The sequence below is a fragment of the Carcharodon carcharias genome, chromosome 7 (genome assembly GCF_017639515.1).
Source record: "Carcharodon carcharias isolate sCarCar2 chromosome 7, sCarCar2.pri, whole genome shotgun sequence".
In the NCBI taxonomy this organism is placed as follows: domain Eukaryota; kingdom Metazoa; phylum Chordata; class Chondrichthyes; order Lamniformes; family Lamnidae; genus Carcharodon; species Carcharodon carcharias.
In genome coordinates, this window is record NC_054473.1 from 1,716,939 (window position 1) to 1,744,873 (window position 27,935).

The following is a 27,935-nucleotide window of genomic DNA, read 5'->3' on the forward strand; positions in this document are numbered from 1 at the left end:
GTGGAATCACTTAGCTCTGCCTATCACTTGCTGCTTATGCTGTTTGGCACGCAAGTAGTCCGGTATTATAGCTTCACCAGCTTGACACCTCAGGGATAGGTATGCCTGGTGCTGCTCCTGGCATGCCCTCCTGCAATTTTCATTGAACCAGGGTTGATCCCCTGGCTTGATGGTAATGGTAGAGTGGAGGATATGCAGGGCCATGAGGTTACAGATTGTGTTCAAGTACAATTCTGCTGCTGCTGGTGGCCCAAAGCAACTCATTGATGCCCAGTCGTGAGCTGCTGGACCTGTTTGAAATCTATCCCATTTAGCACGGTGGTAGAGCCACATGACACAATAGAGGGGACCCTCAATGTGAGAGTGAGTGAGGAGGAATAGTGCGAGAGTGATTCTGACATGGGCCAGTGTGAGAGTGAATCTGAGAGGAAATGGATGAGACTGAGTGAGAGGGAGCAACATGAGAGTCAGTCAGAGAAAGAACAGTGCGACAGTGAGTTTGAGAGGGAGCAGTGCGAGAGTGAGTCTGAGAGGGAGCAGTGCGAGAGTGAGTCTGAGAGGGAGCAGTGCAAGAGTGGGTCGGAGAGGGAGCAGTGCAAGAGTGAGTCTGAGAGGGAGCAGTGTGTGAGTGAGTCTGAGAGGGAGCAGTGCGTGAGTGAGTCTGAGAGGGAGCAGTGCGAGAGTGAGTCTGAGAGGGAGCAGTGCGAGAGTGAGTCTGAGAGGGAGCAGTGCGAGAGTGAGTCTGAGAGGGAGCAGTGCGAGAGTGAGTCCGAGAGGGAGCAGTGCGAGAGTGAGTCCGAGAGGGAGCAGTGCGAGAGTGAGTCCGAGAGGGAGCAGTGCGAGAGTGAGTCTGAGAGGGAGCAGTGTGAGAGTGAGTCTGAGAGGGAGCAGTGTGTGAGTGAGTCTGAGAGGGAGCAGTGCGAGAGTGAGTCTGAGAGGGAGCAGTGCGAGAGTGAGTCTGAGAGGGAGCAGTGCGAGAGTGAGTCTGAGAGGGAGCAGTGCGAGAGTGAGTCTGAGAGGGAGCAGTGCGAGAGAGAGTCGGAGAGGGAGCAGTGCGAGAGTGAGTCTGAGAGGGAGCAGTGCGAGAGTGAGTCTGAGAGGGAGCAGTGTGAGAGTGGGTCGGAGAGGGAGCAGTGCGAGAGAGAGTCGGAGAGGGAGCAGTGTGAGAGTGAGTCGGAGAGGGAGCAGTGTGAGAGTGAGTCGGAGAGGGAGCAGTGCGAGAGTGAGTCTGAGAGGAAGCAGTGTGAGAGAGCAGTGCAATAGTGAGTGAAAGGGAGCAGTGCGAGAGTGAGTTGGGAGCAGTGCATGGGTAGCTCTGAAAGGGAGCAGTGCAAGAGCAAGTCCGTGAGGGAGCCATGTGAGAGTGAGTATGAGAGGTTGCAGTCTGAGAGTGAGTATGAAAAACAGCAGTGCGAAAGTGAGTATGATGGGGAGCAGCGCAAGAGTGAGTCGGAGAGGGAGCAGTGTAATAGTGAGTGAAAGGGAGCAGTGCGAGAGTGAGTCGGAGAGGGAGCAGTGTTATAGCAAGTCTCCACACTTGAGGAAAAATGTGAAGATCCTTGAGAGAGTGCAGAAGAGATTTACGGAACAGTTCTAGAGATAGGGTGTGTGTCGTTCATTAAAAGGTTAGATTGGAAAGGCTGGGATTATTATCCTTGGAGCAAAAGAGATTGAGGGGAGATTTGATCGAAGTGTACAAGATTATGACAGGCTTAGATCAACTGTTCCCATTTCCTGCTTGTGCAAGATCTGTTGGGAAAGAGATATATGGGTAATGTGAGGATGAATATTTTGATTTAAGCAGAGATTAGCAATGACCTCAAACGCACGAGGGTGGTGGAAATGGAAACAATCAATGATCTCAAAAGGAAACTGGATGGACACTTGAACAAAATAGACTTGCAGGGCTACAGCAACGTAGAACTGACTGGGTTGCTTCGCAGCGGGCCAGCATGGATTCGATGGGCTGAATGGTCTCTTTCTTTGCCATAAATAATCCTATGACTCTAAGTTTCTCTAATATTTTTTCTCTGCTGATATTAAGCACTTTTAGTTTCTTACTCTTATCAACCCCTTGGGTACCTCTATTTCTAGAATGTAATTTGTGTCTTCTACTGTGAAGACAGACACAAAATATCATTCAACGTCTGAAGATATTGTCATTCTGATACACAGACACGCTTCTGCATCTTTAGAGATGGTGTAAGTACAAAGAGACATGTACAGAGTAAATCTACGGCTTTATTACAGGAGATGAACAGTTTAAAGTCATGTGACCCTTGCCCACAAGCGATTCATACCTTCTGTCAGGACTTGTTTGAGGAAGGATTGTTTGCAGAAAGTCCGAGTCAGGGTGGCCAGTCTTGGATCAAAAACAGGCTGAAAGGTAAAATCAGTTAGCAGGAATATATTTATATAAAAACACACAAGAAATTAAAACTGCTTCCAAACAAATCTGAAGTTCAGCCAGGACATTTTATGTCATGTGTTTAGCAATTTCACCAAGTGAGATTCCAACTTGTATGGCTACAAATCAAACTGTTTATCACTGTTACTATTATATCTAAGTTGAAGACAACAGGGAAGCACAGCTCAGCTGGTCCTTTTACCACCTCTAAACTGTGGTTGTTATAATTAACTAAATATCGGCAGGAAACGGGCACACAGATCATTTCAAGACAGTTTTGCATTCCTTGCTCTGACACTGCTGTAATAATTAAACTAGCACCTCTTGTCACTCCATCATTGTTCATTCATCAAATGCAAATTAGAAAAAGTTCCCTCAGAAATTAACATTTTGGGACCTCCTATATGTGGTGAGTGGAGTGAGCTTGGGAGGAACAGGTGCCATTGGGGCTATGGTTCCCTATGCTCTTCATCACTGGGAGTTTTCCCACACCTCATGTCTAGGTGTTGTAGACTCATTGATAGAAATTGATTACTGTAATTAGTCAATAACTCCATTATTTGAGTATTGCTGAAAAAAGACATTGTCAAAGCTTTTCGTCTTGCAGTCATCCAGACAATTCAAAAGAATACCAAATTATTAAGGGTACAACAATTTATAGTGAAGTAAAAGCAAAATACTACAGATGCTAGAAATCTGAAATAAAAACAGGAAATGCTAGAAAAACTCAGCAGATCTGGCAGCGTCTGTGGAGAGAGAAACAGAGTTAATGTTTCAAGTCCATATGGCTCTGAGGAAGACATATAGACTCAAAACATTAACTCTGTTTCTCTCCCCACAGATGCTGCCAGACCTGCTGGGTTCTTCCAGCATTTTCTGTTTTTAGAACAATTTATGCTGCATGAGAAGAGAGTGTTGACTGGTTGGCAAGTGGACTCTGATTGGTAGAGGTGTTGCCATGGAGAATGCACCAGCTAACTAATAACTGACAGTTAACTGCCAAGCTTTGTTTAAATTCAAACCAAGCAGGCTGATTCTGATTGGGCAAGACATTGCCCTAGGGAATGAACCGGACAATGGCTGTTGCCTATTTTGTTTAGTTGAAAAAGGCTCAATGTGTGTACATGTTCTCTCTGTCTGCAAAGGACAGGGCCTTATCTATCATTATATGTAGCTTTTAGCATGCATGAGTGAAGGAGGAATACAGTGAATGTTCACCAAACTGATTCCTGGCAGAATTGTCATATGAGGAGAGGTTGGGCCAACTAGGCCTGTATTCACTGGAGTTTAGAAGAATGAGAGGGGATCGCATTGAAATGTATAAAATTCTGACAGGGCTGGACAGACTGGATGCAGGGATGATATTTCCTCTGGCCGGTGGGGTGGGGGGTGGAATCTAGAACAAGGGGTCACAGTCTCAGGATACAGAGCAGGCCATTTAGGACTGAGATGAGGAGAAACTTCTTCACTCAGGGGGTGGTGAACCTGTGGAATTCTCTACCACAGAGGCTGTGGAGGCCAAGTCACTGAATATATTTAAGAAGGAAATAGATAGATTTATGGACTCTAAACACATCAAGGGGTAAGGGGAGAAAGAAGGACTGTGGCATTCAGATACAGGATCAGCCATGATCATATTGAATGGCGGAGCAGGCTTGAAGGATTGAATGACCTATCCTTGCTTCTATTTTCTATGTTTCTAAGTATATCCTTACTTAGGTAAGGAGACCAAGGCTGCACACAATACTCCAGGTGTGGTCTCACCAAGGCCCTGTACAGCTGCAGTAAGACATCCTTACTCCTGTACTCAAGTCCTCTCACAATGAAGGCCAACATACCATTTACCTTCTTAACTGCTTGCTGCACCTACATGCTTCCTTTCAGTGATTGGTGTACAAAGACACCCAGGTCCCTTTGTACATTAACATTTCCCAATCTATCATTTCTAGAAGCTACATATATTAATACACAGGGCTCTGTCCTTTGCAAACAGAAAGAGCATGTGCACACATCCCACCTTTTTCAAATCAAACTACCAAATGACTATTTGAACGCCATTATTAATAGTTGCTTGGTGGTACAGAACTTGAGTATTCCTGAAAAAAAGACATGCTGTCAAAGCTTTATGTCTTGGGCTCACCAGGACAGATAGAACAATCAAAAAGTTACAGCAAACAGAGAGGCCATTCAGCCCATCGCGTCTGCACCAACCACAAAAAAAAAAGAAACTAGCCGCTGATTTTGATCCCATTTCCCAGCACCTTGTCCGTAGCCTTGCGGGTTACAGCACTTCAGATGCAGATCCAGGTACCTTTTAAAAGTGTTGAGCGTTTCAGCCTCAACCACCAATTCAGGCAGTGAATTCCAGACACTCACCACCCTCTGGGTGCAAAAGTTTTTCCTCATGTCCCTGCTAATCCTTCTACCAATCACCTTAAATCTATGACCTCAACTAGGGGAAACAGGTCTTTCCTATCTAGCTCCCTCATTATCCTGTACACCTCAATCAGGTCACCCCTCAGCCTCCTCTGTTCTAAGGAAAACAACTCCAGCCTATCCAATCTCTCCTCATGGCTGCAAATTTCAAGCCCTGGCAACATTCTTGTAAATCTCCTCTGTACTCTCACCAGAGCAATTATATCCTTCCTGTAACGTGGTGACCAGAACTGTACACAAAATTCCAGCTGTGGCCTAACCAGCATTTTATACAGTTCCAGCAATACATCCCTGCTTTTATATTCAAAACCTTGTCCAATAAATGAAAGCATTCCATATGCTTTCTTTACCACCTTATCCACCTGTCCTACCACCTTCAGGGACCTATGGACATGCATTCCAAGGTCATTCACTTCCTCAACCCCTCTCAATATCCTCCTGTTTATTGAGTATTCCCCTGCTTTGTTTGCCCTCCCCAAATGCATTACCTCACACTTCTCTGGGTTGAATTCCATTTGCACTTTTCCCCAACTCAACTAAACCATTGATATCATTCTGAAGTCAACAGCTATGCTCTTCACTATCAACTATACCAATTTTTGTGTCATCTGCAAATTTCTTAATCGTGCCTCCCACATTTATGTCCAAATCATTAATATATACAACAAACAGCAAGGGCCTCAACACTGAGCCCTGTGGAACACCACTGGAAACTGTTTTACATTCGCAAAAACATCCATCGACCATTACCCTTTGTTTCCTATCACTAAGCCAATTTTGAATCTAACTGTGTCCCATGGGATTTCACTTTTTTGACCTGTCTGCCATGTAGGACCTTGTCAAATGCCTTCCTAAAATCCATGTAGACAACATCCACTGTACTACCCTCATCAATCCTCCTTGTTAGTTCATCAAAAAATTCTATTAAGTTAGTAAGCCACGATCTTCCCCTAACAAACCATGCTGACTATTCCTGATCAACCCATGCCTTACTGAGTGACAGTTTATCCTGTCTCTCCAAACTGATTCCAATAATTTGCCACCACCAACGTCAGGCTGACTGGCCTTAATTTTCTGACCTGTCCCTCACACCCTTTTTAAATAATGGTACAACATTCACAGTCCTCCAATTCTCTGGTACAATCCTCCGCATCTAGTGAGGATTGGAAAATGATCCTCAGAGCATCTGCTATTTGCTCCTGGCTTTAACAACCTGGGATACAATCCAAAACAAAAACAGAATTACCTGGAAAAACTCAGCAGGTCTGGCAGCATCGGCGGAGAAGAAAAGAGTTGACTGCATCCGCAGTTTTTTGTTTTCTTCTTCTCCGCCGATGCTGCCAGACCTGCTGAGTTTTTCCAGGTAATTCCGTTTTTGTTTTGGATTTCCAGCATCTGCAGTTTTTTGTTTTTATCTTTTTGTTTTTATGGGATACAATCCATAGGGCCCTGATGACTTATCCACCTGCAAGGGTGTCAGTCCCTCCAGTATTTCCTCTCTCATTATGCTTGTTGTATCTAATATTTCACACTGCTCCTCTTTAACTAGAATGTCTGCATCATCCCTCTCCTTAGCGAAGACAGAAACAAAGTACACATTGAGAACCCTGCCCACATCTTCAGCATCAACACACAAGTTACCATGTACATCTCTGACAGGCCCGACCTTTTCCTTAATTATTCTCCTGCTTTTAATGTACTGGTAAAACATCTTTGGGTTTTCTTTGATTTTACCTGCCAATATTTTTTCCTATACTTTGTTTGCTTTCAGAATTTCCATTTTTTACTTTGCCCTTGAACTTTCTACACTCCTCTAGGTTTTCTACAATATTGTGCCTTTTGTTACCATCATAAGCTTTCTTTTGCTGCTTTACCTTACCCTGTATGCTTCTGGATAACCAGGGGGCTCTAGATTTGGCAGTGCCATCCTTTTTCTTTGTGGGGACATGTCTACACCATGTCCATAGAATCTCGCTTTTGAATACATCCTACTGATTTGACAGTGTATCCAGTATCCAGTCCACTCTCGCCAGTTCACCCCTCAGCTTTGTAAAATTTGTCTTCCCCCAATTTAGAACTTTTAACTCCTGTTCTCTTTGTCCTTTTCCATAATGATGCTAAATCTAACTGTATTATGGTCACTAATTCCAAAATGGCCCCCACTGCTACTTCATCCGCTTGCCTTAAGACTAAATCTAGAATTGCGCCCCGTCTTGTTGGGTTTGTTACGTGCTGGCTAAAAAAATTCTCTTGAATGCAGTTCAAGAATTTTGTGTCTTCTATGCCTTTCACACTGTTCGTATGCCAATTGATATTAGGGTAGCTGAAGTCTCCAACTAGTGCCTCCCTATTATTTAAGCTCTCAGAAATTTGCTGACATGTTTGGCGGGAGGGGGGAGTGAACATCGAGTGGGGGCGGGGGGGTGGAATGAATGGCGAGTCGGGGGGGGAAGAGTGAATGGCGAGTCGGGGGGAGGAGTGAATGGCGAGTGGGGGGCGAGTGAATGGCGAGTGGGGGGGAGTGAATGGCGAGTGGGGGGGAGTGAATGGCGAGTGGGGGGAGTGAATGGCGAGTGGGGGGGAGTGAATGGCGAGTGGGGGGGAGTGAATGGCGAGTGGGGGGGAGTGAATGGCGAGTGGGGGGAGTGAATGGCGAGTGGGGGGGAGTGAATAGCGAGTCAGGGGGAGTGAATGGCGAGTGGGGGGGAGTGAATGGTGAGTGGGGGGGGAGTGAATGGCGAGTGGGGGGAAGTGAATGGCGAGTGGGGGGGGAGTGAACGGCGAGAGGGGGGGTGTATATGGCGAGTGGGGGGAGTGAATAGCGAGTTAGGGGGAGTGCACGGCGAGTTGCGGGGGGGGAGTGAACGGTGAGTGGGGGGGGAGTGAATGGCGAGTGGGGGGGAGTGAATGGCGAGTGGGGGGCGAGTGAATGGCGAGTGGGGGGGGAGTGAATGGCGAGTGGGGGGGGAGTGAATGGCGAGTGGGGGGAGTGAATGGCGAGTGGGGGGAGTGAATGGCGAGTGGGGGGGAGTGAACGGTGAGTGGGGGGGGAGTGAATGGCGAGTGGGGGGGAGTGAATGGCGAGTGGGGGGGAGTGAATGGCGAGTTGCGGGGGGAGTGAACGGCGAGGGGGGGTGTATATGGCGAGTGGGGGGAGTGAATAGCGAGTTAGGGGGAGTGAATGGCAAGTGGGGGGGAGTGAATGGCGAGTGGGGGGGAGTGAATGGCGAGTGGGGGGGAGTGAATGGCGAGTGGGGGGGAGTGAATGGCGAGTGGGGGGGAGTGAACGGCGAGGGGGGGTGTATATGGCGAGTGGGGGGAGTGAATAGCGAGTTAGGGGGAGTGCACGGCGAGTTGCGGGGGGGAGTGAACGGTGAGTTGGGGGGGGAAGTGAATGGCGAGTGGGGGGAGAAATGAAAAGTGACTGGGGAGGGGAGGCAAGGGTGTTGCTGCTGAATGGCGATTGCAGATCACATCACTTACCTGATGATGGAGATATTTAGGCATTAGGTCGCTCACTGTGGAGAGGGGGAAAGATTTTCTTTGTGCTTCCAGTGAACCAATAAATTTTACAAAATACAGCACATAATAAGCGAGGATGCAGCTCGAGTACAGCAGCTGTCAGAGAAAGAAAATGGTCAGGTTAACCTTGGTTTACAGAGATCACGGCAGCCAATGACTGCAAACAAATCATAGGGAAAGGAGCCACCTTGTCGGGGTATTTCCCATAGCCATCAGCCTCCCCACAACCAGGCCATCAGCCCCAACAGGTGTACCACACTCAGTCCAGCATCGCCCTCCAACCCAGCATTGGGTCCACCCTACCTCCAGGGACAGGATAATGGCTAAAATAATTGCCAGTGTTACAGGAGGGCAATGTTGCAGGGTCTGCCTTTATTGTAAAGCTGTAATGAGGATGGGAGCCAAGCAGTCCTGGCAGAACCTAGTATGATCATTGGCAATTCCAACGAGATATTCAGTTGCATCAAACATGGGGACCTATAAATGCCCACATGCCAAGAAAAAACCATCATAAATCATCCTTATTTTAGGACAATCTGTGTGATTCAAAATGTATTGAAATATTATGCGATCTGGAGAAATAACCTAATATTTTATTGGCAAACTACCATCATGCATGGAAGTACCAAGTGAGTGAAACAGCTGCACCACTAGAGGGAGCCAGAATCCAGAGCAAAAACATCTGATACAGAAAAACACCCAAACAAACCTGACAGAAAAACACCCAAAGACGCCTGACACAGTAAACACCCGAACATGCCCAAAACAAAAAAGCACCGGAACATGCCCGACACAGGAAGACACCCAAACGCACCTGACACAGCAAAACACCCAAACACACCTGACACAGCAAAGCACCCAAACACAACGACACAGCAAAACACCCAAACACACCTGACACAGAAAAATAACCCAAATATGCCTGACACAGAAAAATACCCGAATACGTCTCACACAGAAAAACACCCAAACTGGAAAAACGCCCAACTACAGCTCATACAGAAAAAATACCCGAATACACCAGACACAGAAAAACACCCAAACTGGAAAAACAACCGAATACATCTGACATAGAAAAACACCCAAATATAGCTGACACAGAAAAACATTCAAACACGCCTGATACAGAAAAATAACCCAAATACGCCTGACACAGAAAAATACCTGAATATGTCTGACAAAGAATAACGCCCAAACTGGAAAAACGCACAACCACAGCTGACACAGAAAACACACCCGAATACACCAGACACAGAAAAACACCAAGCTGGAAAAACACCCGAATACATCTGACATAGAAAAACACCCAAATACACCTGACACAGAAAAACATTCAAACACGCCTGACACAGCAAAACACCCAAACACACCTGACACAGCAAAACACACAAACACACCTGACACAGCAAAACACACAAACACATCTGACACAGAAAAACACCCAAACACACCTGACACAGCAAAACACTCAAACACACCTGACACAGCAAAACACCCAAACACACCTGACACAGAAAAAGACCCAAACACACCTGACACAGAAAAACACCCAAACACACCTGACACAGAAAAACACCCAAACACACCTGACACAGCAAAACACCCAAACACACCAGACACAGCAAAACAACCAAACACGCCTGACACAGCAAAACACCCAAACATACCTGAGACAGTAAAACACCCAAACATGCCTGACACCGCAAAACACCCAAACATACCTAACACAAAAAAGCACTGGAACATGCCCGACACAGAAAGACACCCAAACACACCTGAGACAGAAAAACACCTGATCTGGTAAAACATACAAATCTGAAAAGCACCCGAATACGCCTGACGCAGAAAAATACCCGAATATGTCTGACACAGAAAAAAACACAAATGGAAAAACGCCCAACTACAGCTGACACAGAAAAAAACACCCAAACACACCTGACACAGCAAAACACCCAAACAAATCTGACACAGCAAAAAAACCCAAACACACCTGACACAGCAAAACACCCAAACACACCTGACACAGCAAAACACCCAAACACACCTGACACAACAAAACACCCGAACAAGCCTGACACAACAAAACACCCGAACACGCCTGACACAACAAAACACCCGAATACGCCTGACACAACAAAACACCCGAACATGCCTGACACAACAAAACACCCGAATACACCTGACACAACAAAACACCCGAACACGCCGGACACAACAAAACACCCGAACACATGTGAGACAGTAAAACACCCAAACATGCCTGACACCACAAAACACCCGAACATAACAAACACAAAAAAGCACTGGAACATGCCCGACACAGAAAGACACCCAAACACACCCGACACAGCAAAACACCCAAACACACCTGAGACAGAAAAACATACAAATCTGAAAAGCACCCGAATATGTCTGACACAGAAAAACACCCAAACTGGAAAAACAGCCAACTACACCTGACACAGAAAAACACCCAAACTGGAAAAACGCCCAACTACACCTGACACAGAAAAATGCCCGAATATGACTGACACAGAAAAACACCCAAACTGGAAAAACACCCAACTACACATGACACAGAAAAAACATCCAAATACACCAGACACAGAAAAACACCCAAACTGGAAAAACACCCGAATACACCTGACATAGAAAAACACCCAAAAACACCTGAAACAGAAAAACACACAAACACACCTGACACAGAAAAACACACAAACACACCTGGCACAGAAAAACACCCAAACACACCTGACACAGAAAAACACCCAAACATACCTGACACAGAAAAACACCCAAACAAACCTGACACAGCAAAACACACAAACACACCTGACACTGCAAAACACCCAAACACACCTGACACAGCAAAACACCCAAACACAGCAAAACACCCAAACACACCTGACACAGCAAAACACCCAAACATACCTGACACAGAAAAACAACCAAACACACCTGACACAGCAAAACACACAAACATACCTGACACAGCAAAACACACAAACACACCTGATACAGCAAAACACCCAAACACACCTGATACAGCAAAACACCCAAACATACCTGACACAGCAAAAACCCAAACACACCTGACACAGCAAAAACCCAAACACACCTGACACAGCAAAACACCCAAACACACCAGACACAGCAAAACACCCAAACACAACTCACATAGAAAAACATTCGAACACGCCTGACACAGAAAAACACCCAAACACACGTGACACAGCAAAACACCCAAACACACCTGACACAGTAAAACACACCTGACACAGCAAAACACCCAAACACACCTAACACAGCAAAACACCCAAACACACCTGACACAGCAAAACACCCAAACACATCTGACACAGCAAAAAACCCAAACACACCTGACACAGCAAAACACCCAAACACACCTGACACAGCAAAACTCCCAAACACACCGGACACAGCAAAACACTCAAACACACCTGACACAGCAAAACACCCAAACACACCTGACACAGCAAAACACCCAAACACACCTGACACAGCAAAACAACCAAACACACCTGACACAGCAAAACACTCAAACACACCTGACACAGCAAAACACTCAAACACACCTGACACAGCAAAACACTCAAACACACCTGACACAGCAAAACACCCAAACACACCTGACACAGCAAAACACCCAAACACACCAGACACAGCAAAACACCCAAACACACCTCACAGAGAAAAACATTCGAACACGCCTGACACAGAAAAACACCCAAACACACCTGAAACAGCAAAACACCCAAACACACCTGACACAGCAAAACACACCTGACACAACAAAACACCCAAACACACCTGACACAGCAAAACACCCAAACACACCTGACACAGCAAAACACCCAAACACACCTGACACAGCAAAAAATCCAAACACACCTGACACAGCAAAACACCCAAACACACCTGACACAGCAAAACACCCAAACACACCTGACACAGCAAAACACACCTGACACAGCAAAACACACCTGACACAGCAAAACACACCTGACACAGCAAAACACCCAAATACACCTGACACAGAAAAATACCCGAATATGTCTGACACAGAAAAACACCCAAACAGGAAAAACACCCAACTACAGCTGACACAGAAAAAACATCCAAATACACCAGACAAAGAAAAATATCCAAACTGGAAAAACACCCGAATACACCTGACACACAAAAACAGCCAAAAACACCTGACACAGAAAAACACCCAAACACACCTGACACAGCAAAACACCCAAACACACCTGACACAGCAAAACACCGAAACACACCTGACACAGCAAAACACCCAAACACACCTGACACAGCAAAACACCCAAACACACCTGACACAGCAAAACACCCAAACACACCTGACACAGCAAAACACCCAAACACAACTCACACAGAAAAACATTCGAACACGCTTGACACAGAAAAACACCCGAACACGCCTGACACAGCAAAACACCCGAACACACCTGAGACAGCAAAACACACAAACACACCTGACACAGCAAAACACACAAACACACCTGACACAGCAAAACACACAAACACACCTGACACAGCAAAACACACAAACACTCCTGACACAGCAAAACACACAAACACACCTGACAAGCAAAACACTCAAACACACCTGACACAGAAAAACACCCAAACACACCTGACACAGAAAATCACCCAAACACACCTGACACAGTAAAACACTCAAACACACCTGACACAGCAAAACACCCAAACACACCTGACACAGCAAAACACACAAACACACCTGACACAGAAAAACACCCAAACACACCAGACACAGCAAAACACCCAAACACACCTGACACAGCAAAACACCCAAACACACCTCATACAGAAAAACACCCAAACACACCTGACACAGAAAAACACCCAAACACACCTGACACAGAAAAACACCCAAACACACCTGACACAGAAAAACACCCAAACACACCTGACACAGCAAAACACACAAACACATCTGACACAGAAAAACACCCAAACACACCTGACACAGCAAAACACTCAAACACACCTGACACAGCAAAACACCCAAACACACCTGACACAGAAAAAGACCCAAACACACCAGACACAGCAAAACAACCAAACACGCCTGACACAGCAAAACACCCAAACATACCTGAGACAGTAAAACACCCAAACATGCCTGACACCGCAAAACACCCAAACATACCTAACACAAAAAAGCACTGGAACATGCCCGACACAGAAAGACACCCAAACACACCTGAGACAGAAAAACACCTGATCTGGTAAAACATACAAATCTGAAAAGCACCCGAATACGCCTGACGCAGAAAAATACCCGAATATGTCTGACACAGAAAAAAACACAAATGGAAAAACGCCCAACTACAGCTGACACAGAAAAAAACACCCAAACACACCTGACACAGCAAAACACCCAAACAAATCTGACACAGCAAAAAAACCCAAACACACCTGACACAGCAAAACACCCAAACACACCTGACACAGCAAAACACCCAAACACACCTGACACAACAAAACACCCGAACAAGCCTGACACAACAAAACAACCGAACACGCCTGACACAACAAAACACCCGAATACGCCTGACACAACAAAACACCCGAACATGCCTGACACAACAAAACACCCGAATACACCTGACACAACAAAACACCCGAACACGCCGGACACAACAAAACACCCGAACACATGTGAGACAGTAAAACACCCAAACATGCCTGACACCACAAAACACCCGAACATAACAAACACAAAAAAGCACTGGAACATGCCCGACACAGAAAGACACCCAAACACACCCGACACAGCAAAACACCCAAACACACCTGAGACAGAAAAACATACAAATCTGAAAAGCACCCGAATATGTCTGACACAGAAAAACACCCAAACTGGAAAAACAGCCAACTACACCTGACACAGAAAAACACCCAAACTGGAAAAACGCCCAACTACACCTGACACAGAAAAATGCCCGAATATGACTGACACAGAAAAACACCCAAACTGGAAAAACACCCAACTACACATGACACAGAAAAAACATCCAAATACACCAGACACAGAAAAACACCCAAACTGGAAAAACACCCGAATACACCTGACATAGAAAAACACCCAAAAACACCTGAAACAGAAAAACACACAAACACACCTGACACAGAAAAACACACAAACACACCTGGCACAGAAAAACACCCAAACACACCTGACACAGAAAAACACCCAAACATACCTGACACAGAAAAACACCCAAACAAACCTGACACAGCAAAACACACAAACACACCTGACACTGCAAAACACCCAAACACACCTGACACAGCAAAACACCCAAACACAGCAAAACACCCAAACACACCTGACACAGCAAAACACCCAAACATACCTGACACAGAAAAACAACCAAACACACCTGACACAGCAAAACACACAAACATACCTGACACAGCAAAACACACAAACACACCTGATACAGCAAAACACCCAAACACACCTGATACAGCAAAACACCCAAACACACCTGACACAGTAAAACACTCAAACACACCTGACACAGCAAAAACCCAAACACACCTGACACAGCAAAACACCCAAACACACCAGACACAGCAAAACACCCAAACACAACTCACATAGAAAAACATTCGAACACGCCTGACACAGAAAAACACCCAAACACACGTGACACAGCAAAACACCCAAACACACCTGACACAGTAAAACACACCTGACACAGCAAAACACCCAAACACACCTAACACAGCAAAACACCCAAACACACCTGACACAGCAAAACACCCAAACACATCTGACACAGCAAAAAACCCAAACACACCTGACACAGCAAAACACCCAAACACACCTGACACAGCAAAACTCCCAAACACACCGGACACAGCAAAACACTCAAACACACCTGACACAGCAAAACACCCAAACACACCTGACACAGCAAAACACCCAAACACACCTGACACAGCAAAACAACCAAACACACCTGACACAGCAAAACACTCAAACACACCTGACACAGCAAAACACTCAAACACACCTGACACAGCAAAACACTCAAACACACCTGACACAGCAAAACACCCAAACACACATGACACAGCAAAACACCCAAACACACCAGACACAGCAAAACACCCAAACACACCTCACAGAGAAAAACATTCGAACACGCCTGACACAGAAAAACACCCAAACACACCTGAAACAGCAAAACACCCAAACACACCTGACACAGCAAAACACACCTGACACAACAAAACACCCAAACACACCTGACACAGCAAAACACCCAAACACACCTGACACAGCAAAACACCCAAACACACCTGACACAGCAAAAAATCCAAACACACCTGACACAGCAAAACACCCAAACACACCTGACACAGCAAAACACCCAAACACACCTGACACAGCAAAACACACCTGACACAGCAAAACACACCTGACACAGCAAAACACACCTGACACAGCAAAACACCCAAATACACCTGACACAGAAAAATACCCGAATATGTCTGACACAGAAAAACACCCAAACAGGAAAAACACCCAACTACAGCTGACACAGAAAAAACATCCAAATACACCAGACACAGAAAAATATCCAAACTGGAAAAACACCCGAATACACCTGACACACAAAAACAGCCAAAAACACCTGACACAGAAAAACACACAAACACACCTGACACAGCAAAACACCCAAACACACCTGACACAGCAAAACACCGAAACACACCTGACACAGCAAAACACCCAAACACACCTGACACAGCAAAACACCCAAACACACCTGACACAGCAAAACACCCAAACACACCTGACACAGCAAAACACCCAAACACAACTCACACAGAAAAACATTCGAACATGCTTGACACAGAAAAACACCCGAACACGCCTGACACAGCAAAACACCCGAACACACCTGAGACAGCAAAACACACAAACACACCTGACACAGCAAAACACACAAACACACCTGACACAGCAAAACACACAAACACACCTGACACAGCAAAACACACAAACACTCCTGACACAGCAAAACACACAAACACACCTGACAAGCAAAACACTCAAACACACCTGACACAGAAAAACACCCAAACACACCTGACACAGAAAATCACCCAAACACACCTGACACAGTAAAACACTCAAACACACCTGACACAGCAAAACACCCAAACACACCTGACACAGCAAAACACACAAACACACCTGACACAGAAAAACACCCAAACACACCTGACACAGAAAAACACCCAAACACACCTGACACAGCAAAACACACAAACACACCTGACACAGCAAAACACACAAACACACATGACACAGCAAAACACACAAACACACCTGACACAGCAAAACACTCAAACACACCTGATACAGAAAAACACCCAAACACACCAGACACAGAAAAACACCAAACTGGAAAAACACCCGAATACACCTGACATAGAAAAATACCCAAAAACACCTAACACAGAAAAACACCCAAACACACCTGACACAGCAAAACACCCAAACACATCTGACACAGCAAAACACCCAAACACATCTGACACAGCAAAACACCCAAACACACCAGACACAGCAAAACACACAAACACACCTGACACCGCAAAACACACAAACACACCTGACACAGCAAAACACCCAAACACACCTGACACAGCAAAACACACAAACACACCTGACGCAGCAAAACACACAAACACACCTGACACAGCAAAACACTCAAACACACCTGACACGGAAAAACACCCCAAACACACCTGACACAGCAAAACACCCAAACACACCTCACACAGAAAAACACCCAAACACACCTCACACAGCAAAACACCCAAACACACCTGACACAGCAAAACACACAAACACACCTGACACAGCAAAACACACAAACAAACCTGACACAGCAAAACACCCAAACACACCTCACACAGCAAAACACCCAAACACACCTGACACAGCAAAACACACAAACACACCTCACACAGCAAAACACACAAACACACCTGACACAGCAAAACACACAAACACACCTGACACAGCAAAACACACAAACACACCTGACACAGAAAAACACCCGAACACACCTGACACAGAAAAACACCCAAACACACCTGAGACAGAAAAACATACAAATCTGAAAAGCACCCGAATACGCCTGACACAGAAAAACACCAAACTGGAAAAACGCCCAACTCCAGCTGACACAGAAAAATACCTGAATATGTCTGACATAGAAAAACACCAAAACTGGAAAACCGCCCAACTACACCTGACACAGAAAAACACCCAAACTGGAAAAACGCCCAACTACACCTGACACAGAAAAATACCCGAATATGTCTGACACAGAAAAACACCCAAACTGGAAAAACACCCAACTACAGCTGACACAGAAAAAAAATCCAAATACACCAGACACAGAAAAAAACCCAAACTGGAAAAACACCCGAATACACCTGAAACACAAAAACACCCAAAAACAACTGACACAGAAAAACACACAAACACACCTGACACAGAAAAATACCCAAACACACCTGACACAGAAAAATACCCAAACACACCTGACACAGAAAAATACCCAAACACACCTGACACAGAAATATACCCAAACACACCTGACACAGAAAAATACCCAAACACACCTGACACAGCAAAACACCCAAACACACCTGACACAGCAAAACACCCAAACACACCTGACACAGCAAAACACACAAACACACCTGACACAGCAAAACACACAAACACACCTGACACAGCAAAACACCCAAACACACCTCACACAGAAAAACACCCAAACACAACTGACACAGAAAAACACCCAAACATATCCTGACACAGCAAAACACCCAAACACACCTGACACAGAAAAACACCCAAACACACCTGACACAGCAAAACACCCAAACACACCTGACACAGAAAAACACCCAAACACACCTGACACAGAAAAACACCCAAACACACCTGACACAGCAAAACACGCAAACACACCTGACACAGCAAAACACCCAAACACACCTGACACAGCAAAACACCCAAACACAACTCACACAGAAAAACATTCGAACACGCTTGACACAGAAAAACACCCGAACACGCCTGACACAGCAAAACACCCGAACACACCTGAGACAGCAAAACACACAAACACACCTGACACAGCAAAACACACAAACACACCTGACACAGCAAAACACACAAACACACCTGACACAGCAAAACACACAAACACTCCTGACACAGCAAAACACACAAACACACCTGACACAGCAAAACACTCAAACACACCTGACACAGAAAAACACCCAAACACACCTGACACAGAAAATCACCCAAACACACCTGACACAGCAAAACACTCAAACACACCTGCCACAGCAAAACACACAAACACACCTGACACAGCAAAACACACAAACACACCTGACACAGAAAAACACCCAAACACACCTGACACAGCAAAACACCCAAACACACCTGACACAGCAAAACACCCAAACACACCTCATACAGAAAAACACCCAAACACACCTGACACAGAAAAACACCCAAACACACCTGACACAGCAAAATACACAAACACACCTGACACAGCAAAACACACAAACACACATGACACAGCAAAACACACAAACACACCTGACACAGCAAAACACTCAAACACACCTGATACAGAAAAACACCCAAACACACCAGACACAGAAAAACACCAAACTGGAAAAACACCCGAATACACCTGACATAGAAAAATACCCAAAAACACCTAACACAGAAAAACACCCAAACACACCTGACACAGCAAAACACCCAAACACACCTGACACAGCAAAACACCCAAACACAACAGACACAGCAAAACACACAAACACACCTGACACAGCAAAACACACAAACACACCTGACACAGCAAAACACCCAAACACACCTGACACAGCAAAACACACAAACACACCTGACGCAGCTAAACACACAAACACACCCGACACAGCAAAACACTCAAACACACCTGACACGGAAAAACACCCCAAACACACCTGACACAGCAAAACACCCAAACACACCTCACACAGAAAAACACCCAAACACACCTCACACAGCAAAACACCCAAACACACCTGACACAGCAAAACACACAAACACACCTGACACAGCAAAACACACAAACAAACCTGACACAGCAAAACACCCAAACACACCTCACACAGAAAAACACCCAAACACACCTCACACAGCAAAACACCCAAACACACCTGACACAGCAAAACACACAAACACACCTGACACAGCAAAACACACAAACACACCTGACACAGCAAAACACACAAACACACCTCACACAGCAAAACACACAAACACACCTGACACAGCAAAACACACAAACACACCTGACACAGCAAAACACACAAACACACCTGACACAGAAAAACACCCGAACACACCTGACACAGAAAAACACCCAAACACACCTGAGACAGAAAAACATACAAATCTGAAAAGCACCCGAATACGCCTGACACAGAAAAACACCAAACTGGAAAAACGCCCAACTCCAGCTGACACAGAAAAATACCTGAATATGTCTGACATAGAAAAACACCAAAACTGGAAAACCGCCCAACTACACCTGACACAGAAAAACACCCAAACTGGAAAAACGCCCAACTACACCTGACACAGAAAAATACCCGAATATGTCTGACACAGAAAAACACCCAAACTGGAAAAACACCCAACTACAGCTGACACAGAAAAAAAATCCAAATACACCAGACACAGAAAAAAACCCAAACTGGAAAAACACCCGAATACACCTGAAACACAAAAACACCCAAAAACAACTGACACAGAAAAACACACAAACACACCTGACACAGAAAAATACCCAAACACACCTGACACAGAAAAATACCCAAACACACCTGACACAGAAAAATACCCAAACACACCTGACACAGAAAAATACCCAAACACACCTGACACAGCAAAACACCCAAACACACCTGACACAGCAAAACACCCAAACACACCTGACACAGCAAAACACACAAACACACCTGACACAGCAAAACACACAAACACACCTGACACAGCAAAACACCCAAACACACCTGACACAGAAAAACACCCAAACACACCTGACACAGAAAAACACCCAAACATACCTGACACAGCAAAACACCCAAACACACCACACACAGAAAAACACCCAAACACACCTGACACAGAAAAACACCCAAACACACCTGACACAGCAAAACACCCAAACACACCTGACACAGCAAAACACACAAACACACCTGACACAGCAAAACACACAAACACACCTGACACAGCAAAACACACAAACACACCTGACACAGCAAAACACTCAAACACACCTGACACAGAAAAACACCCAAACACACCAGACACAGCAAAACACCCAAACACAACTCACATAGAAAAACATTCGAACACGCCTGACACAGAAAAACACCCAACCACACCTGACACAGCAAAACACCCAAACACACCTGACACAGCAAAACACACCTGACACAGCAAAACACCCAAACACACCTAACACAGCAAAACACCCAAACACACCTGACACAGCAAAATACCCAGACACATTTGACACAGCAAAAAACCCAAACACACCTGACACAGCAAAACACCCAAACACACCTGACACAGCAAAACTCCCAAACACACCGGACACAGCAAAACACTCAAACACACCTGACACAGCAAAACACCCAAACACACCTGACACAGCAAAACACCCAAACACACCTGACACAGCAAAACAACCAAACACACCTGACACAGCAAAACACTCAAACACACCTGACACAGCAAAACACTCAAACACACCTGACACAGCAAAACACCCAAACACACCTGACACAGCAAAACACCCAAACACACCAGACACAGCAAAACACCCAAACACACCTCACAGAGAAAAACATTCGAACACGCCTGACACAGAAAAACACCCAAACACACCTGAAACAGCAAAACACCCAAACACACCTGACACAACAAAACACCCAAACACACCTGACACAGCAAAACACCCAAACACACCTGACACAGCAAAACACCCAAACACACCTGACACAGCAAAAAATCCAAACACACCTGACACAGCAAAACACCCAAACACACCTGACACAGCAAAACACCCAAACACACCTGACACAGCAAAACACACCTGACACAGCAAAACACACCTGACACAGCAAAACACACCTGACACAGCAAAACACCCAATTACACCTGACACAGAAAAATACCCGAATATGTCTGACACAGAAAAACACCCAAACAGGAAAAACACCCAACTACAGCTGACACAGAAAAAACATCCAAATACACCAGACACAGAAAAATATCCAAACTGGAAAAACACCCGAATACACCTGACACACAAAAACAGCCAAAAACACCTGACACAGAAAAACACCCAAACACACCTGACACAGCAAAACACCCAAACACACCTGACACAGCAAAACACCGAAACACACCTGACACAGCAAAACACCCAAACACACCTGACACAGCAAAACACCCAAACACACCTGACACAGCAAAACACCCAAACACACCTGACACAGCAAAACACCCAAACACACCTGACACAGCAAAACACCCAAACAAACCTGACACAGCAAAACACCCAAACACACCTGACACAGCAAAACACCCAAACACAACTCACACAGAAAAACATTCGAACACGCTTGACACAGAAAAACACCCGAACACGCCTGACACAGCAAAACACCCGAACACACCTGAGACAGCAAAACACACAAACACACCTGACACAGCAAAACACACAAACACACCTGACACAGCAAAACACACAAACACACCTGACACAGCAAAACACACAAACACTCCTGACACTGCAAAACACCCAAACACACCTGACACAGCAAAACACCCAAACACAGCAAAACACCCAAACACACCTGACACAGCAAAACACCCAAACATACCTGACACAGAAAAACAACCAAACACACCTGACACAGCAAAACACACAAACATACCTGACACAGCAAAACACACAAACACACCTGATACAGCAAAACACCCAAACACACCTGATACAGCAAAACACCCAAACACACCTGACACAGTAAAACACTCAAACACACCTGACACAGCAAAAACCCAAACACACCTGACACAGCAAAACACCCAAACACACCTGACACAGCAAAACACCCAAACACACCAGACACAGCAAAACACCCAAACACAACTCACATAGAAAAACATTCGAACACGCCTGACACAGAAAAACACCCAAACACACGTGACACAGCAAAACACCCAAACACACCTGACACAGCAAAACACACAAACACACCTGACACAGCAAAACACACAAACACACATGACACAGCAAAACACACAAACACACCTGACACAGCAAAACACTCAAACACACCTGATACAGAAAAACACCCAAACACACCAGACACAGAAAAACACCAAACTGGAAAAACACCCGAATACACCTGACATAGAAAAATACCCAAAAACACCTAACACAGAAAAACACCCAAACACACCTGACACAGCAAAACACCCAAACACATCTGACACAGCAAAACACCCAAACACACCAGACACAGCAAAACACACAAACACACCTGACACAGCAAAACACACAAACACACCTGACACAGCAAAACACCCAAACACACCTGACACAGCAAAACACACAAACACACCTGACGCAGCTAAACACTCAAACACACCTGACACGGAAAAACACCCCAAACACACCTGACACAGCAAAACACCCAAACACACCTCACACAGAAAAACACCCAAACACACCTCACACAGCAAAACACCCAAACACACCTGACACAGCAAAACACACAAACACACCTGACACAGCAAAACACACAAACAAACCTGACACAGCAAAACACCCAAACACACCTCACACAGAAAAACACCCAAACACACCTCACACAGCAAAACACCCAAACACACCTGACACAGCAAAACACACAAACACACCTGACACAGCAAAACACACAAACACACCTGACACAGCAAAACACACAAACACACCTCACACAGCAAAACACACAAACACACCTGACACAGCAAAACACACAAACACACCTGACACAGCAAAACACACAAACACACCTGACACAGAAAAACACCCGAACACACCTGACACAGAAAAACACCCAAACACACCTGAGACAGAAAAACATACAAATCTGAAAAGCACCCGAATACGCCTGACACAGAAAAACACCAAACTGGAAAAACGCCCAACTCCAGCTGACACAGAAAAATACCTGAATATGTCTGACATAGAAAAACACCAAAACTGGAAAACCGCCCAACTACACCTGACACAGAAAAACACCCAAACTGGAAAAACGCCCAACTACACCTGACACAGAAAAATACCCGAATATGTCTGACACAGAAAAACACCCAAACTGGAAAAACACCCAACTACAGCTGACACAGAAAAAAAATCCAAATACACCAGACACAGAAAAAAACCCAAACTGGAAAAACACCCGAATACACTTGAAACACAAAAACACCCAAAAACAACTGACACAGAAAAACACACAAACACACCTGACACAGAAAAATACCCAAACACACCTGACACAGAAAAATACCCAAACACACCTGACACAGAAAAATACCCAAACACACCTGACACAGAAAAATACCCAAACACACCTGACACAGCAAAACACCCAAACACACCTGACACAGCAAAACACCCAAACACACCTGACACAGCAAAACACACAAACACACCTGACACAGCAAAACACACAAACACACCTGACACAGCAAAACACCCAAACACACCTGACACAGAAAAACACCCAAACACACCTGACACAGAAAAACACCCAAACATACCTGACACAGCAAAACACCCAAACACACCTGACACAGCAAAACACCCAAACACACCTGACACAGAAAAACACACAAACACACCTGACACAGCAAAACACACAAACACACCTGACACAGCAAAACACACAAACACACCTGACACAGCAAAACACTCAAACACACCTGACACAGAAAAACACCCAAACACACCAGACACAGCAAAACACCCAAACACAACTCACATAGAAAAACATTCGAACACGCCTGACACAGAAAAACACCCAACCACACCTGACACAGCAAAACACCCAAACACACCTGACACAGCAAAACACACCTGACACAGCAAAACACCCAAACACACCTAACACAGCAAAACACCCAAACACACCTGACACAGCAAAATACCCAAACACATTTGACACAGCAAAAAACCCAAACACACCTGACACAGCAAAACACCCAAACACACCTGACACAGCAAAACTCCCAAACACACCGGACACAGCAAAACACTCAAACACACCTGACACAGCAAAACACCCAAACACACCTGACACAGCAAAACACCCAAACACACCTGACACAGCAAAACAACCAAACACACCTGACACAGCAAAACACTCAAACACACCTGATACAGCAAAACACCCAAACGTACCTGACACAGCAAAACACCCAAACACACCAGACACAGCAAAACACCCAAACACACCTCACAGAGAAAAACATTCGAACACGCCTGACACAGAAAAACACCCAAACACACCTGAAACAGCAAAACACCCAAACACACCTGACACAGCAAAACACACCTGACACAACAAAACACCCAAACACACCTGACACAGCAAAACACACAAACACACCTGACACAGCAAAACACCCAAACACACCTGACACAGCAAAAAATCCAAACACACCTGACACAGCAAAACACCCAAACACACCTGACACAGCAAAACACCCAAACACACCTGACACAGCAAAACACACCTGACACAGCAAAACACACCTGACACAGCAAAACACCCAAATACACCTGACACAGAAAAATACCCGAATATGTCTGACACAGAAAAACACCCAAACAGGAAAAACACCCAACTACAGCTGACACAGAAAAAACATCCAAATACACCAGACACAGAAAAATATCCAAACTGGAAAAACACCCGAATACACCTGACACACAAAAACAGCCAAAAACACCTGACACAGAAAAACACCCAAACACACCTGACACAGCAAAACACCCAAACACACCTGACACAGCAAAACACCGAAACACACCTGACACAGCAAAACACCCAAACACACCTGACACAGCAAAACACCCAAACACACCTGACAGAGCAAAACACCCAAACACACCTGACAGAGCAAAACACCCAAACACACCTGACACAGCAAAACACCCAAACACACCTGACACAGCAAAACACCCAAACACACCTGACACAGGAAAACACCCAAACACAACTCACACAGAAAAACATTCGAACACGCTTGACACAGAAAAACACCCGAACACGCCTGACACAGCAAAACACCCGAACACACCTGAGACAGCAAAACACACAAACACACCTGACACAGCAAAACACACAAACACACCTGACACAGCAAAACACACAAACACACCTGACACAGCAAAACACACAAACACTCCAGACCCTGCAAAACACCCAAACACACCTGACACAGCAAAACACCCAAACACAGCAAAACACCCAAACACACCTGACACAGCAAAACACCCAAACATACCTGACACAGAAAAACAACCAAACACACCTGACACAGCAAAACACACAAACATACCTGACACAGCAAAACACACAAACACACCTGATACAGCAAAACACCCAAACACACCTGATACAGCAAAACACCCAAACACACCTGACACAGTAAAACACTCAAACACACCTGACACAGCAAAAACCCAAACACACCTGACACAGCAAAACACCCAAACACACCTGACACAGCAAAACACCCAAACACACCAGACACAGCAAAACACCCAAACACAACTCACATAGAAAAACATTCGAACACGCCTGACACAGAAAAACACCCAAACACACGTGACACAGCAAAACACCCAAACACACCTGACACAGTAAAACACACCTGACACAGCAAAACACCCAAACACACCTAACACAGCAAAACACCCAAACACACCTGTCACAGCAAAACACCCAAACACATCTGACACAGCAAAAAACCCAAACACACCTGACACAGCAAAACACCCAAACACACCTGACACAGCAAAACTCCCAAACACACCTGACACAGCAAAACACCCAAACACAGCTGACACAGCAAAACACACAAACACACCTGACACAGCAAAACACACAAACACACCTGACACAGCAAAACACACAAACACACCTGACACAGCAAAACACACAAACACACCTGACACAGAAAAACACCCAAACACACCAGACACAGCAAAACACCCAAACACAACTCACATAGAAAAACATTCGAACACGCCTGACACAGAAAAACACCCAACCACACCTGACACAGCAAAACACCCAAACACACCTGACACAGCAAAACACACCTGACACAGCAAAACACCCAAACACACCTAACACAGCAAAACACCCAAACACACCTGACACAGCAAAATACCCAAACACATTTGACACAGCAAAAAACCCAAACACACCTGACACAGCAAAACACCCAAACACACCTGACACAGCAAAACTCCCAAACACACCGGACACAGCAAAACACTCAAACACACCTGACACAGCAAAACACCCAAACACACCTGACACAGCAAAACACCCAAACACACCTGACACAGCAAAACAACCAAACACACCTGACACAGCAAAACACTCAAACACACCTGACACAGCAAAACACTCAAACACACCTGACACAGCAAAACACCCAAACACACCTGACACAGCAAAACACCCAAACACACCAGACACAGCAAAACACCCAAACACACCTCACAGAGAAAAACATTCGAACACGCCTGACACAGAAAAACACCCAAACACACCTGAAACAGCAAAACACCCAAACACACCTGACACAACAAAACACCCAAACACACCTGACACAGCAAAACACCCAAACACACCTGACACAGCAAAACACCCAAACACACCTGACACAGCAAAAAATCCAAACACACCTGACACAGCAAAACACCCAAACACACCTGACACAGCAAAACACCAAAACACACCTGACACAGCAAAACACACCTGACACAGCAAAACACACCTGACACAGCAAAACACACCTGACACAGCAAAACACCCAAATACACCTGACACAGAAAAATACCCGAATATGTCTGACACAGAAAAACACCCAAACAGGAAAAACACCCAACTACAGCTGACACAGAAAAAACATCCAAATACACCAGACACAGAAAAATATCCAAACTGGAAAAACACCCGAATACACCTGACACACAAAAACAGCCAAAAAACACCTGACACAGAAAAACACCCAGACACACCTGACACAGCAAAACACCCAAACACAGCTGACACAGCAAAACACCCAAACACACCTGACACAGCA

General features: G+C 45.2%; 1 protein-coding gene across 2 annotated transcripts in view; it reads right to left on the reverse strand.

Annotated features, from left to right (window-relative positions):
- rft1 (RFT1 homolog) overlaps positions 1 to 27,935 on the reverse strand; it is a 232,430-nt gene that overhangs the window by 39,995 nt on the left and 164,500 nt on the right. For both annotated transcript variants that reach the window (XM_041192171.1, XM_041192170.1), the window contains exons 6-7: positions 8,327 to 8,461; positions 2,301 to 2,379 (exon numbers count right to left, since the gene is read on the reverse strand). In XM_041192171.1, coding sequence (XP_041048105.1) covers positions 2,301 to 2,379; positions 8,327 to 8,461 — 214 coding nt within the window. The remainder of the gene's footprint in view (positions 1 to 2,300; positions 2,380 to 8,326; positions 8,462 to 27,935) is intronic.